The sequence below is a fragment of the Diprion similis genome, chromosome 8 (assembly GCF_021155765.1).
Source record: "Diprion similis isolate iyDipSimi1 chromosome 8, iyDipSimi1.1, whole genome shotgun sequence".
NCBI lineage: Eukaryota > Metazoa > Arthropoda > Insecta > Hymenoptera > Diprionidae > Diprion > Diprion similis.
Window position 1 is genome coordinate 21,969,155 of NC_060112.1, and position 16,115 is coordinate 21,985,269.

General features: G+C 36.5%; 3 protein-coding genes across 5 annotated transcripts; 1 reads left to right on the forward strand and 2 right to left on the reverse strand.

Moving 5' to 3' along the window:
* Nucleotides 1–119: 119 nt before the first annotated feature.
* On the reverse strand, nucleotides 120–2,177 carry LOC124409774 (actin-5C-like). Its single transcript, XM_046887604.1, has 5 exons — nucleotides 1,875–2,177; nucleotides 1,660–1,794; nucleotides 1,155–1,533; nucleotides 597–832; nucleotides 120–533 (listed from the first exon to the last, which is right to left on the reverse strand). The coding sequence occupies exons 2-5, from the start codon at nucleotides 1,783–1,785 to the stop codon at nucleotides 144–146; spliced, it is 1,131 nt and encodes a 376-aa protein (XP_046743560.1). The 5' UTR covers nucleotides 1,786–1,794; nucleotides 1,875–2,177; the 3' UTR covers nucleotides 120–143.
* A 1,997-nt stretch (nucleotides 2,178–4,174) lies between these two features.
* On the reverse strand, nucleotides 4,175–7,997 carry LOC124408452 (histone acetyltransferase KAT2A). Its single transcript, XM_046885364.1, has 5 exons — nucleotides 7,900–7,997; nucleotides 6,306–7,303; nucleotides 5,631–6,191; nucleotides 4,827–5,551; nucleotides 4,175–4,750 (listed from the first exon to the last, which is right to left on the reverse strand). The coding sequence occupies exons 2-5, from the start codon at nucleotides 7,280–7,282 to the stop codon at nucleotides 4,557–4,559; spliced, it is 2,457 nt and encodes an 818-aa protein (XP_046741320.1). The 5' UTR covers nucleotides 7,283–7,303; nucleotides 7,900–7,997; the 3' UTR covers nucleotides 4,175–4,556.
* Nucleotides 7,998–8,029: 32 nt separating this feature from the next.
* LOC124408451 (protein shuttle craft) lies at nucleotides 8,030–15,973 on the forward strand. 3 transcript variants are annotated; one of them, XM_046885362.1, is made up of 11 exons: nucleotides 8,031–8,165; nucleotides 8,306–9,697; nucleotides 9,797–9,970; nucleotides 10,185–10,574; nucleotides 10,694–10,975; nucleotides 11,184–11,474; nucleotides 11,547–12,010; nucleotides 12,144–12,674; nucleotides 12,761–12,867; nucleotides 12,973–13,113; nucleotides 14,452–15,973. In XM_046885362.1, exons 2-10 carry the CDS (start codon nucleotides 8,380–8,382, stop codon nucleotides 13,082–13,084), a joined length of 3,669 nt encoding a protein of 1,222 aa, XP_046741318.1. In that variant the 5' UTR covers nucleotides 8,031–8,165; nucleotides 8,306–8,379; the 3' UTR covers nucleotides 13,085–13,113; nucleotides 14,452–15,973. The 3 variants fall into 3 exon arrangements, with proteins under 3 accessions (XP_046741317.1, XP_046741318.1, XP_046741316.1); XM_046885361.1 differs by having other exon boundaries at nucleotides 8,030–8,165; nucleotides 8,319–9,697; nucleotides 12,973–15,973; XM_046885360.1 differs by having other exon boundaries at nucleotides 12,973–15,973.
* The last annotated feature ends 142 nt before the right edge of the window (nucleotides 15,974–16,115 follow it).

Genomic DNA, 16,115 nt, shown 5'->3' on the forward strand with positions numbered 1-16,115 from the left:
AAAGTGATATTATCAATGTGCAATAGGATAAACAATTGAAATTTTCATGCAAGAATGTCGTTCACTCCATTCGAAACTGTGTTTTTTTTACATAATATATATTTTTATTAGGTAATTGCAAAAGAAACGAGAAGAATTAAGCGTTAAAAACATTTTCGATGTACAATAGATGCGCCTGATTCATCATATTCCTGTTTAGATATCCACATTTGTTGGAAGGTGCTCAAGCTCGCAAGAATAGATCCCCCAATCCACACCGAATACTTTCTTTCTGGTGGTGCGATTATCTTTATTTTCATAGTCGATGGAGCCAGAGCAGTGATCTCCTTCTGCATTCTATCTGCGATTCCAGGATACATTGTTGTGCCGCCAGACAGTACAGAATTGGCATAGAGATCCTTACGAATATCAACATCACACTTCATAATGGAATTATACGTAGTCTCATGAATACCACATGCCTCCATTCCTAAGAAACTTGGCTGGAACATTGCTTCTGGGCAACGAAAACGTTCGTTACCAATTGTTATGACCTGGAAAATAGAGTTCCAGGACAGTGTTCTATTTCGGTAGTTTCACTACTGGCGTTATCTCACCTGTCCATCGGGCAGTTCGTAACTTTTTTCTAAAGCACTGGATCCAGCAGCTGTTGCCATTTCCTGCTGAAAGTCTAGAGCTATGTAGCAAAGTTTCTCCTTAATATCTCTCACGATTTCCCGTTCAGCAGTTGTCGTAAAGGAATATCCTCTTTCAGTCAAAATTTTCATCAGATAATCGGTCAGATCGCGCCCAGCCAGGTCCAAACGTAGAATCGCATGTGGCAGAGCATATCCTGTATTACAACGCAGGTTATTCATTACAAAATTGATGTCGGCACAAACTAATATAAAGATTCTTGTATGAACTAGCGTTACTCATAATCAATATTACAATTCTAAGACAATGGAACTTCATCATTGCTCTTGATGGTACCTTTCTTTTACAATGGGAACGACCACATTGGATTTCATCTTATAATAGAACCTAAACTTATAGAAGATAATTTCAAAATATTGTATAGGCTTACATAGAAAATTAAGAATTATTATGACGTGGAAAAAAATGTTCAAATTGTAATTTGGTTTATGTAACTGTGACTAAACACTTCTTCTTACCCTCATAAATGGGGACTGTATGTGATACGCCATCTCCGCTATCCAAGACTATGCCTGTGGTCCTTCCTGACGCATACAGAGACAGGACAGCTTGGATAGCGACGTACATGGCTGGTGAGTTGAAAGTTTCAAACATGATCTGCGTCATTTTTTCACGGTTTGTTTTCGGATTTAATGGGGCTTCTGTGAGAAGAACAGGATGTTCTTCTGGGGCGATTCTGAGTTCGTTGTAGAATGTATGATGCCAAATTTTTTCCATGTCGTCCCAATTTGTAACAATACCATGTTCGATAGGATATCTTACCGTGAGTACCCCTCTCTTACTTTGAGCCTCATCTCCGACGTAGCTATCTTTTTGCCCCATACCAACCATTATACCCTGAAAATATTGCAACAGTTTTCTTTAAGTAGACAAAAATGTGCAAAATTACAGTCGAATCATTTGATATGATGTAAATTACTTGATTGTGAATACTACGGTCAAGTATTGGCAGACCAAGGTTACCTGGTATCGAGGTTTTCCAACGATCGATGGAAAAACAGCCCTTGGAGCATCATCTCCGGCGAATCCTGCTTTGCACATGCCTGATCCATTGTCGACAACTAGTGCAGCCACATCGTCGTCACACATTTTAAAACACTAGAATATATGGATAATGTTTTAGTGAAATACTGGGAATATCAGTTGGAAAGTCCTAGGACATATACTTATCAACTTACATCGCGTTTGATTAAGACTATTAAAACCAACTGACTAGACAGTACACGATCCTTGTGGTATGTTAGTCTCTTGAAGAGTGCGGAATTGCAACTGAGAAAGGAGTTTTATATGATCTCCCTTCTCCTGCTCGAACGCTGCTGCTATAATCAGGCCTCATCCTGTCTCTTCAGTGTTGTATGCTCCAAATATCAGGATCATCATTTTCAGCATACTTGTGTGTCGAACAATTATTTATCATAAGCGCAAATTAAATTGTGTTCCTAGGCTCTTTTCTGTTTTGTTCACTGCGACTGGTGTACAATTGTATGCTTGTTATTTGACAAAATTTTTCATAGTTAAAACCTGCAAGTTGAATTACAGTTGATGGATAAATTATTAAAATAATTTATACAATGTTGCTAATGCTGTTATAAACCTGGAAAATAATTATAAACACCGTTAAATTTTACTGCGTTACTCGTACTTTTAGCACAAAATTGATAGGGATCCCAATCACTATCTTTAAATAATATATAATGGCATATGCACTAATTAGTTAATTGCACTTTACCATATCCCACTGATTGAACGTACAGTGCCTGAAGCAACCAGAGCATGCAGAATATTTTCTTCCCCTGCTTCACCTAGTGGGCGTAAAGAGAAATTTGTGGGATTCACTTCACATATTTGAAATAAAGCATTTTAACGCAATAGAATTATTGCAATTATTTTCCTGCCATTATCATTCTTCTTCTACAAACTTAACACATCAATTTGCGTAAACTCAAAATAATTCCTTATTGTGATCTCATTCACTGTTTATAGATATTGCACTACCTGTAGAATATGCACAAACTGACTGATGAATATTTGCAATAATAATGATCATGAATCTGGTGAACTTATTGTTATTGTCAGCTTATGAATGAGGTAACTTTCAGGGAGAACATTTTGTGTTGATTATGTTCCATGCATTCTGGTATGTGAAGTTTTTTTAGTGAAACTGATTTCAAGTTCATGATAACATCTGACGACCTCCAACCATCTCGTTAACTGTTCTACCTGCTATAATTGTATCAGAAGTCATAGTAATACCACACGGATGTATTATTTCAGTGACTACCGTCGTTTTCACAATGCTAATAATTGCTATTTTCGTAACATATGTGCTTTTAAAAAAATGATAAGTATGTGCATTGTACTCAGATTCATCGGTTGTGTAGCAGAGTTCCCCATTTCTGTGAGACAATGATAGCAGCATGAGCTTCGTTGATATACGACATTGTTATAAAAGTATAAAATTAAGTTAGCTATTCCCCAGTGATAGTAAGATACATCCGCATTATACAATCTTTTTCAAACAACCGGTTTGATTTATGATACTGATACGCAAAAACCTGCATATTTACACAAAGGTAAAGAACATTAAGTTTTCTGGAATAAACTTTTTGCTCCAGAACTAGTTTTCGGTTGTTTTTTCAGAAAGTTATGAAAATTTTTTTTAGAATACTGAAGAAAATATATCCGAGACTTGTAACATCCCACAACTGTTTCAGAAACGGAAAAAAAAGTATTATAAATCTTCTTACCAGAAAGAGATAAGAAACTTTCTCAAACTAATTGGTACTCATTGCAGACCACAATAGAATAATCTGACTTTCTTTTTATACCTATTACTAGAATACAAATTTGCGATAGTAATGAACGAATTTCATTTATTTTGTCTAAATAATGAATGAATCACGAGTAGTAGGAAAGTTTTATTCAAGCAACATATCATGACTACTGTCGTGAACTTGAGGAATGCACTGTTCCAGAGGCTGACCATGAAGAGAGGCATTATTATAATCACTGTATTACATTAATTAATTACCTATTTGGCTAGTTACATTAATTAGACCATGAAGCAATGTAGTTGAACTCCAATGCAACGCTTGAAAATTCTCTACCTACGTAAATTCTTGACTGTTTTACACAGATAATTTGTTTGACAATAGTATACAAAACTTGAGTTATTCAACGATTCATACAATAATTCCTGAGACTGAGTATATCAATTTCTTTCTCCAGCCTTGTAAGTGTGTCGTTTAATGAATTTACAAATTGTTATCTAATCGATAGAAATATATTTACAAAAGTCGGTTATCTTTATTTAAACATATATTGCATGTATATTACATATACATAAGCATGTATATCCATTGATTATTCATTTGCAGCACCTGACTAACATTACTTAAATCGAAATTGAACTAATCAGTAGCTAATCTTAATTCAAATTATTCTCTAATTTACGATAATATATACAGACTGCGAATCCTGGAATCACATATTCGTAGCTCTTTACTTTGTGAGACTCCTAGCTATAAGAACAACTCACATTAAACATATGTTTGACATCCTCTGATACCCGAAATATTTACTTAAGAAGTCATTCACAAATTAATTAACGCAGATTTTCGAAACGTTATTCATTTGCAAGCGATTTTCTCGTAAATATCATAGTACGCAATAGCATACATCGGGAAACATATAGTTTAGCATAATAAATAATAAAAGTGTTTAGTGCATAAAGCACAAAGCGTCATAAAATCAGTACTCAGCCATCAGTTAGGTGAATGTCACTGAAATTGCACTGTATAATTGGTACGACGCTGTAGACTGGACAGGGTACAATCATCCTAAACTTGATGAAGTCCTCATTATTTGTCCCAAAGACCTATTTCTTTCATTCTTGTTTGAAAATATTTTTCCAACGCATTGGCACATCTATAATATTCCGTATCTGGGCTATTGTACAATCGACAATTTGTAAATATTCGTGTCATATCAGCTATGAACAATCTCCGGGTGACATAATATCTGGCCTTAAGACGGTCACTCATAGTTTTTAGGTCTGAAAATATGAAAAAAAAACAAAACATTAATCATCATCTCTATTACAATAATCGATGCATATGTAACAAATTTACCCATTGGATATTTGATGTGATCATAATAATCAGGGACATCATTTTTATCAACAGGCTTTAGGAACGGCCATGCAGTGCTATTATTTTTAACAGTATTCAGAACACTTTTTAAGGCGTTGTATAATGAATCTGTCACATCCAAACAAGCCTCCATTGGCTCTGGTCCCTGCGTTCCTTTTGCGACGCCTCTTGTTCTCGTTTGAGCGTAACTTTTCCATCCAGTTTCCCGTATTCCTGGGATAGATTCTACAGGAATTCCTCGCACGCCTTCTTTGAAGCAAGTCAGGCCAGGATGAACCTTTTGTATCTCTTGTTGCCTTTGATATATCAATTTTTTGATTATTTCTTTCTGTTTTCTTATAACTGCAGTGAATTCTGTATACACAATTTTAGCATTAAGTTCACAGTGCATCAGAGTAGCGCCTTCGTAATCTTTGATATACCCTTGGTACATGGGTCTAGACATTTTTATGTCTTTGCTAAAACCCTGTTTCTTGAAGTACCCGATGGCAAATTCATCAGCAAATGTCAAAAAGTGCAATATATTGTTTTTTATATGATAATCCTTGAGCATGTTCATCAAGTGTGTACCATATCCTTTGACTTGCTCTTGACTTGTCACAGCGCAAAATACGATTTCCGTAAATCCTTGGGTTGCAAACATACGAAAACAAATTCCGCCAATGGGTCTTCCATCCTTGATAAGCGCCAGAGTTTTATGTTTTCTGTTTAAAGAAATTAAAGGACAATCAGAAGTAATCATGAAACTTGGAGGTTTTTCCCAAGAAGATAAGAATTACTTACGGATCAAAGACGAGTTGAGATATATATTCTTTTGGCATCCTGGGTAATTGGTGACTGAAAACGTTATGCAATCCTATCAACCAGAGCATAGTTTGCTTCGATACTGGTTGTGTCAGGCTATTTCCAATTACATGGAACTCTATTATCTTTCGGCTTTCCTCAATTTTTGCAGTTTCATCTCTCGGCACATTTGGTGGGAATACTGCGTCAGGTCCGCACATATAGTTAGGATCATTTATCGTCGCTACAATTTCTGCTACAGTTTCTTCCGGCAAGTCTTCAAAAGCTTCTTCGTTCCTACGCCTTTTCAAATCAGGCTTTCCCTCTGAGTGAGATCGTTTTTCAGGAAGTTTTTTTATTCCTGGGCTTATATTTATTGTCGTATAATTGTCTTTATCATTGTGTGCTACACTGATTTTCTCAAATTCACCAGGTCGCCGTGATTGACTTCCCTTTGATTCTAAGGCAGCTTGTAAATGTGACGGGGGTACTTGTTTAAATTCTGGATCCCATATAGGAGAGCCATCAGAGTATATTTCCACTTCTAGCATGGATAAAAACCTGTACATCAGAAAATGTAGAATGTAGTGAATTGGGATACGTATTTGGAATTAGTAAATTTGGAAATTTATGTCTGTCACAAATCGAAGCTTCCAAAAAAAGTGTTACACATACTTAGGAAAGTGGGTCAGGACTAGAACTCTCTTTTCGGGTGACATTCTGTCTCGTTCGCTATGGCATTTGTCCATGAGTTGTCTGCAGACTGATTTGAATACAGCTTGAAGCAAAGTTCTTCCAAATACGAGTGTAGTATCATAATGTGGTAAGGAATCGCAGAAGGCTGGTACATGGCAAAAGACAAGCCAACGTGTGTAGTTTATTTTATAGGCGGGTGCTTCTTCGGCGTTACCAGCTGTTCTTCTGGCACTCGGAGTCTCAAAATTCCAATGATTTAAACAGTGCAAAAACATTTTGGCTAAATCGTACATCGCTTGCCATTCGCGTTGGGATAAATGGCCAAATTTGTAGAGCACAAAATTAGTTATAGCCTTAGCTATGCTAGGCCTCTCAAAAGGTGGTTGACCCAGAGGTCCCTCTATTGTTGGTTTAGTCATAGAAAGGATACATTTTCGCAAAAGTTTAAATAAATAGTAATAGACTTTTTTTGTATCCGGATCCTCTTCCCTGTGCATTCCCATGAAAATGTTGTCGACGTCAATGACCATGCCGAGTAGTTTGTTAATTTCGTCGTCACTTTGGGCTTGCAGATGTGTGATGTGCTTTTCGAGTACATGGGTGCAGCTTCGACATGGATCGGAAAAGTTAGCAGCTGGTTGCTGCATGTCATTCTTTGGAGACTTAGTCAGAGGTTGCGCGTTCTTCCATCCGTTGCATTTGCACTCGTCAGCTTGACACGAGCTGTAATTTGCCAGTTTTAACAGCTTTTTTAACTGGGGCCAGTTGAAAACTTGATGTTTGCGTTGCTGAATCCTCTGCAAGTTGTTTTGGCGACTAGCTTGGTCCGTACCGCGTGGCGAACTTGACTCTGCACTGTTACTGCTCACGAGGTTTTGAGACGTACTCGTCACGGACTGCACTCGATCCTCAGACGACATACTTGACATGGTTCTGGTAGTTTCATCCATCGACATGGTCTTCTAAAATTATTGCGCCTAAAAAACATCAAATTTACAACAATGTTTATGTTCAAGATTTCCCAGATTTGTATCATGAATTATCGATGGGAATTAAAATGTGTATTACTTTGGATTATATACTCGAACGAGAATTAGTCGTACTTATGAATAACAAATCAATTACTGAATTTTAACTAACCATTAGCTGGCTATCGACTTTGTTCATTGAAGGAAAAATGAATTTTGAACTTTACAAGAAGGGTAAATTCGAGGTTACGCAAACCGCGTAAATTGCTGACAAAACATTGAGGCAAAGTACGTAGTGCGAATTCGAAATTGGAATGAAGACAACGTAACATCATTACGAAATAATGGGGATTTTAATTCATGAGATATCCGATGAGTATAATTATCGTCGGTGGAATGTCATTTTTGACAGTTTTAATTTTTCGCGCAATTATCGATGTCTGTGGGTTGTGCGTACAGCTGAGAAAAAAAGACTCTCAATTAGTGATTATTTAATCATTTAAATCGAGGTCAAGGGTATTCTAAGTGTGAATAATTAAACGCGTATGATAAACAGGTCTAAATTTACGACAAGAACAATAATGAAATGTAATATGTTTATTTACCAAAGCTTCCGTTCACATATTATTGTGACGCTTCGCCTCCATTTGTTACGTGATTTTAGTTCGTTCGAACGCCACGTACCCAAGAGATTCGCACGGAGCGTTTGCCTACTTTTAATTTTGATTTAACGCTGGTAAGAAATAAGTAAAAATATTCCACCTTACTTTCCTTATCAATATTCGCAACACTGCGCTAGTCGCCGGATTGGAACATCCCAAATACCCTGAATCAATCCTTCTGCGCCAGAATCGACGACCCATTTTATCAGGTATGTGGGTAATTTACTCCGTTAAAAGATATTGGTTAAACTATGGAGTTTGGTTAGTTGTTTTGAGATCAGCTTATAACCAGATCATTGCACCATATTGCCCCATACTCGAAGCCTGTAATCCTTCAACTCATTTACAAAAATCCGTTGTAGGTGAGCCACCCTTTGGCGGAGGCAGAAGCCTGGGAAGTCCCTTTGCCGTCGCGGCATCGCCATGGCAAGCTGGGATGGGTCCTATTACGGGCCTGAAGACCCAAATTTTCATGGGTATTCAAATCAGGGGAATGTGGCGCGCAACTGGAGCTATTATCCTGAGAACGGTTCCAACGTGCAGCCGAGTATCTCGAACCTGCGTCAAGAGCCCTTAGCCAATGCCTATCAGGATCCGCAGATGGCTGGTGGTACTCAGTATGCAAGGCCGCAACCTTTCTTTGAGAACAACAGATCGCAGCCGAATCTTCCACCGTTTAAATGCAAGAGTGGGAACCCGAACGACAAACTTAGGAAAAAGAACTACCACGGTAAATTACCGTTCTTTCCTCAGAAAACGATTGATCCCAGTGTTGTTGAGAATTCAAACCTGCATGCAACTGCTGGTGAGTTTATACCCAGCTGTTTGAAGGTGCTGCAAACAGCTGGGACAAACTCCGCTACTAGCAGTAGTGAAAATAATGGCAGAATTGTGCTGGGAAATTATGATTCCTCGACTCAGCAGTCGGAAAATTTAACTTTTTTTCACGATTCAAACACACCGAAAGTGGACCATGTGGATATTAGAAATAAGCGTGATAAGAAGGATAGAAAATATGACGGAAATAAAAAAAGCGATAGTTATAAGCAAAGGGACGCTCAGGATGCTCAATATCAAAATACAAGTTTATTTAAGAATTCTGTCCGGAATCAGAATCCGAAGAATCGCAAATTCCAAAACGATAGGTATTCTAACACCAGACATTACTCGGATAATGGTTGTAATTATACAAGTGATAAGGATACCGATAGAAGAAAATGGACAGGTAATTCCAGTGCTAGAGAAAATTTTGAGAATGGTTCGTATCACGGTGAAGAAGATGGAATTCCATCTGTGGAAGGGACTGTTGATAAGCACTATAAAACCTTTAGACATGATAATACTCGACAGTCTGGTGGTGCGGCCAAGTATTACGGCGATCAAAATTATTCTAGTCACAATTCTGACATGGAGCACAGTCAAATGGGTGGTAAGAGTGTTAGAAGATATTTTAACGAGGACCGTGGAGAACGGTATCGTGATAAAAGAGATAGATACAGTGATAAGTATGAATCTGCAATAAGGGAGAAGAAAACTAGCTATGCAGATTACAATGGATACAAAAATAATTACGAAAGAGAGGAAAGAGGAGATCGGATCAGAGACAAGGATAAGTCCAAGGATAAGGATAATTCAAAAGGTATCAGGGATAAAGAGAGGGAAAATTGGCGATACAAGAACGACGAAGATGTCAAAGGAGGAAACAATGTGAAGCGATTGAGTAACAAAAGATCGGAAAAAGGTAAGATATCAATGACCCTTACTTTTGGGATGATATTCAGTTGACAGTATTTCAAATGAGTAAATTACTTATACTAATTTTTTTTCATCTGACACACAGATGATGACGCCAGTCAAAGAGAACGTCTCACTGAACAGTTAAACCGAGGACAATTGGAATGTTTAGTTTGTTGCGATCGTGTCAGGCAGCAAGATGCTGTGTGGTCATGCTCGAATTGCTATCACGTGCTTCACCTTAAGTGCACTAAAAAATGGGCAAAATCTTCACAAGCTGGTAAACAAACGCTAGATTCGTTGTAAATGAGCATTTTGTTTCAAACCCTTCACTGCAAATGTTGTACACTACAATTTTAACTTGCAATAGCCAATTTGTATCCATTTCTATGTGAAATTCCTGAAAAGAATGCTATTTCGTCAAGTGACACAAATTCAGTCCAGAAATTTTCACACTGATCTTTGAGGTATGTGATTTTGCTTATTTCATACAGAAAATGGATGGCGTTGCCCCGCTTGTCAAAATGTGACTGCAGCTATTCCAGAGGATTACTTTTGCTTCTGTGGTAATACCAACAATCCAGAGTGGGATCGGCGAGATGTTGCTCACTCGTGTGGCGATGTTTGTGGCCGTCTCAGATCAAAATCGAACTGTATACACAAATGTAATTTACTGTGCCATCCTGGGCCTTGTCCGCCTTGTGTTGCGATGGTTACGAAATATTGCGGCTGCGGCAGAACTTCACAAACTTTAAAATGTAGTACTGGTACACCATTAGTGTGCTCTGAAACTTGTAAGAAAATTTTGAACTGCACAACTCATACCTGTGAGCGAAAATGTCATCTTGGAGATTGCGGAGACTGTGAAAAACTCGTGCATCAGGGTTCGTAATTTATGTATTTGTACCAATGAAAAAAATAGAAATTAGTTATATTACGGTAATTGAATGAGCTATACAATGTAGTATTTTCAACTGATTACCTTCATCTCATGTGTTTACAGAATGTTACTGTGGGAAAGATAGTCGTGATGTCCCTTGTGTGGCTGATGTTGCAGCAACTTACTGCTGCGAATCTATTTGTAACAAATTATTAGAGTGCGGTAATCATAACTGTAAAGCTGTATGTCACCCAGGGCCTTGCGAGCCATGTGTACTTAGACCAGAAGCTGTATCTCACTGCTGCTGTGGACAAACACCGTTAACTGAGCCACGAAATAGCTGCTTGGACGAGATTCCAGTTTGCGACAAAAAGTGCTGCAAGCGCCTCAAGTGTGGGCAACCCAGTAAGTTGGCATACTTTTATAACGAACATTACTTTTCTTATCTCTACATATATGTATTTGGAAATAACTTATGTATTGGGCTATGCTGTTGTCAATTACAATGATATTCACATGTAGAAAACAAGCCATTTCTCAACTTTACACCTTAGATTAATTCGTAAGAACATATAATAATTGATAACACGTGATCATTTCAATTTTCCCTCAGGTAATCCTCACATGTGCAAATCCAACTGTCATCAGGGAGAATGCCCTGAGTGCGAATTGACAACAAAAGTGAAATGTCGTTGCGGCAACATGGACAAAGAGATCCCATGTAAGGAATTGACGACCAAAGCAGATGATGCACGGTGCCAGAAACGATGCACGAAGAAACGTTCTTGCGGAAGACATAAATGTAACCAGATGTGTTGCATCGACATTGAACACATCTGTCCTTTGCCTTGTACGCATTCTCTGAGTTGCGGAAGACACAAGTGTGAGCAGACTTGTCACAAAGGTAAGTGCCTCGAGCTTTTTTTAGTCACATTGTAATTGCTTTATTTAACAATTTAAAACTTAAAAATCTTAGGTAGATGTCAGCCCTGCTGGCGGAGCAGTTTTGAGGAACTTTATTGTGAGTGTGGTGCCGCTGTAATCTACCCTCCTGTACCATGTGGGACGAGACGTCCAACGTGTGACAGGCCTTGCTCACGACAGCATGTGTGCGATCACTCTGTGCTGCATAATTGTCACAGTGAACCAACGTGTCCGCCATGCACAGTACTCACGCAAAAATGGTGTTACGGTAAACACGAACTGCGAAAAGCAGTTCCCTGTCATGTTAATGAAGTTTCATGTGGGTTAGCATGCAATAAGCCTCTTTCATGTAAGAGGCACAAATGTATAACCATTTGTCATCCTGGGCTGTGTGAGAAACCAGGGCAAGTCTGTGCTCAGCCATGTACAACTGCAAGGGAATTGTGCGGACATATTTGTTCAGCACCATGTCATGAAGGAAAATGTCCTGAAATGCCATGTAAAGAGATGGTCAAGGTTAGCATAATTAATAAAGAGCATTCGCAATTTCTAAGTATTAAAAAGAAAGCATAAATTCTATCTTGGAAATTTGTAAGGCTCGTTCACCAATCAAGTTAATTTTAAAAATTGTATATCTTGTCCTTTGAAGGTGACGTGTCAGTGTGGACATAGAACTATGAGCCGAGCATGTGCAGAGAATTCTCGTGAATTCCAAAGAATAGCCAGTGGAATTCTGGCTAGTAAAATGGCTGAGATGCAGCTGGGACATTCTGTGGATTTGGAAGACGTCCTAGGACAGGGTGCAAGAAAGCAAAACCAGTTAAAAACTTTGGAATGTAACGAGGAGTGTAAGATGATTGAAAGAAATCGAAGATTGGCGTTAGGCCTGCAAATAGTCAATCCAGATCTAAGTGGGAAATTAATGCCGAGATACACTGAGTTTATGAAGCAGTGGGGTAAAAAAGATCCAGTCTTCTGCCAGATGGTACACGACAAACTAACTGAACTAGTTCAACTGGCTAAGATTTCTAAACAAAAATCTAGGAGCTACTCATTCGAAAGTATGAACCGTGACAAACGTCATTTTGTTCATGAATGTTGCGAACACTTCGGATGCGAAAGTCAAGCGTACGATCGAGAACCCAAACGCAATATTGTTGCTACTGCTGTGAAAGATAAGGTATACTGAACTATTCGCTACCCGTAATATGTTGCCTCTTCACTTGAGGTATTCAATTTTGTAATGTATAATTCATTCAATTCCAGTGCTGGTTACCAAGTTTAAGTTTACTTGAAATGCTACAAAGAGAAAGTGGCCAAAGGAAAGTACCAGGACCAATGTTAAATTCCGCAACAGCTTCAAGCTCTTTCAGGTAAAATAACGAAAATTTTTTTAAAATGAACCTAATCGTGAGAGATACTATGGTTCTTTGTTAATTCAAGTCCATAAACGAAATATTTGAACTTGTGTGTTACAGGAACGTAGAAGTGTTACCATTGCCTACTAAAAAAAGTCATAAGGTCCAGTCTGCACCAGTGACTTCAAAATCACCTGAGCCTGAAATTGATTACTTTGACTATCAGGGTTGATCGGTTCGGTTCTATAAATTAGATTATAGGTACGTATAATAGTCGGTAGGCAGTTGAATTCCAATTATAAAATCACTTGAACTTAAATGGAATTTCTTCTATTGTAGTTAAGAATTTTGAAGTATAGATAACAATCAAATTGGTAATACAATTACAGTCAAGTAATTGAAATGAATTAGTAACAATGATGTTAATTATTTCGACTGATTCTTTTAGTTAGTCATTTGACTGGACATTAGTTAAGTCTGATTCTCTGAAAGTTTCTGAATATATAACAGAATATGCTTGGCTTGCTGAGTTTGCGTTGGAGGTAGGATTCATTGCACATGTTAAATTCTGACATATAATATTTAATTTAACAAGGTTGGCTTTCATGCTTTTTGATCAGGTATTATTTTGTCAAAATTTAAAATTATAATAAACGACTAATCTCAGAGACTAATATCACTCTTTATTAGTATTAATGAATGAGAAATTATGATGAATAATGTTGGTTGTATCAATAATTGCGTCCTGACGTATATCTTGCATTACACTTTTTCAAAATATTTTTATAAAATGTTTACTAAAAGCTTGACGGCATCGAATGTATGTGCTATGAAATTATTCCAAGGAGACAGTGACTTAAAAATCTCTCTGTAGTTCTGAATTACTCAACGAGTATCTGCGGTATTAGGTGCAATCGAGCAACCAATTTCAGAATCATAATGCTATTTGAGTATTGCGTTGGATGTTTTGAATGTCATGAAAGTAGAGAACGCATGAAAAAAATGAAACTTGAACAGATTTATTTTCTTATTTGCTCTAGAACGACTTGTGTAAAATAATCTCGATTTCATTTCTTATTCATATCATAAATAATGAAAAATTAGGTTAAAACTTTTTCATAAATTCCAACACAGTCGAATCGTTACTCTTGAAATTGCTTTGAATGCCGCAATAGTACCAATGTAAACTTGAATTTAAGGTATAAGAAAATGTGTGTTACTTTTATGAAATGAAAAGTAACTAAAATTACTGTGTTTATGCCAAATAACTTCTAAAAGACATTAGCAATTATTATGTGGTATTATCTCTTTCTTGGTCTTTATTGGTTTTTTTTACAGTAGTCTTTGGATAATAAAATTAGAAACTTTCACTCCAGATTAGAATGGCTATCGCTCGGGCTGTTGGAATAAATTATGCAACGGTATTATTTTGTAAAATTTTATTTCGTTTATATCAACTATATTGTACTTATCTGATTAATTCTCAGAGATAGATTTGGCAAGAAAATAGTATGCCAACTAGCTTCTACCATTTCTAAGGTATACTACCATTATGTTTCGTTACATCCTGACTTTACAATTCACACGTTGTGACCAGAGTATTGAAAACAAATTGGCCGAATGACAGCAATAGAAGGAGTTTACCGTTTGGAGCAGTGACGTCAAATACATGTACTCTTCCTATTTTGAAGCAATTAAGTTTAATGTCAATATTTATGATGTTAGTATCACGAACAATCAATAAAACTTTGCTGTAACTTGGAAGCATATATTACATGTTACAATGAAAATATACCTTGCCCTCGAAATTTGGTGGTTGTGTGGGATATGTACTCGATATGATAATCTGGTGGAATACTTTGAAATCGTGCTATCATAAACTTGTCATGAAAACTCATTATTGTATCAGTGAATATTACTGAATTTTCTACTATTTACATTATATATGGATTCATTTAGAAATTGTAAGTAATAATATTAAGTAGGAAGGGTCTCTAGTCCTTGATCCTGATGTCAGTAATCAACAACGCACACTTTACTATTACTAAGAAGCTACTGATGATTATATTTTTGATACTTTTAATTGTTTTGTTTCACACCTGTTCCATTGCAATAAGCAGTAAAGTTGTCAAGCCAATGTTTTGCTACATTGTTGATTGATATATTAGAAATTATGTAAGAGCGAAATAACTACGAGATTTTACCTAACACGTGTATTTATTATTGAACTTGAATAATTGAAGCAATAGAAAATATTATTAATAATTTTGAGATCTTTAATACTGATATTGTTTGTCCGTTGACAGTAATACTTATTTACATGCTACCTCAGATTGTGCAAATCCCTCTGAGTGATGTACTTTCATCAATAATTTGAAGCTCACATCGATCAGTTTATATAAATAATTATTCATATGAATAGCTTGAATGTAACATTTTTCTGATAGTCATTTTCATCTCCCTTTGTTTTCTTCTACAGTACTAAACTCATTTATCGTAAACATTTAAAATAGATAACACGAATATTTGGCACATTAAACATTGATAATATATTTTTACCTAATTTACTATGTCTATACTCTACAAAAAAGGTCCAATTCTTTTACAATCGTGTAAGATTATAATTATAATATTTTGGTTGAAAAAATTGTCATCTCCAATAGCCACAGAAAAATTCATTGTTATAGGATACTATTTGATGGTATGAAAATATCTGTAAGGAATGATTTATTTCCTTTACATGAAAACTTTTTGAACTTCTTCTAGAATTTCTTCGTTTCAAAGGTGAAGACAAAAACTAGATCTAATTTTTCATGAAAAAACTGAAGATGACTGAAATTTTATAATCTTACACAGGCATAATGAGACCTTTTATAGTAGACATTTAAACGCATATCACATATAGGATCACAACACAGTTACAAGTTTCATTTGTAGTTTTAACCACTTAAACACCAAGTTTTAGTATTAAATATTTTTTTGAACATTCAAGAATAGGGCACTTTCAAAGGGACTGCCTAAGGTGTAAAGGATATTTTGTCACATGATATTACTCCCTTACTCCCTACCAGTAACTAAACTAAGTTAAAGCTTTTGGGTTATATACAGTCTATTACCATTGCGGCTTTAATAAATTATAAAAGAATTGTATAAGAGAACCGCAATAGTTCTGAAATGTTCGTTCACTCGATGGAAATATTTTAAAAAGAATTTTTTATCATTAATTAATTACTTTTTTTTTCATTTCACCTTGGATCGCCAAA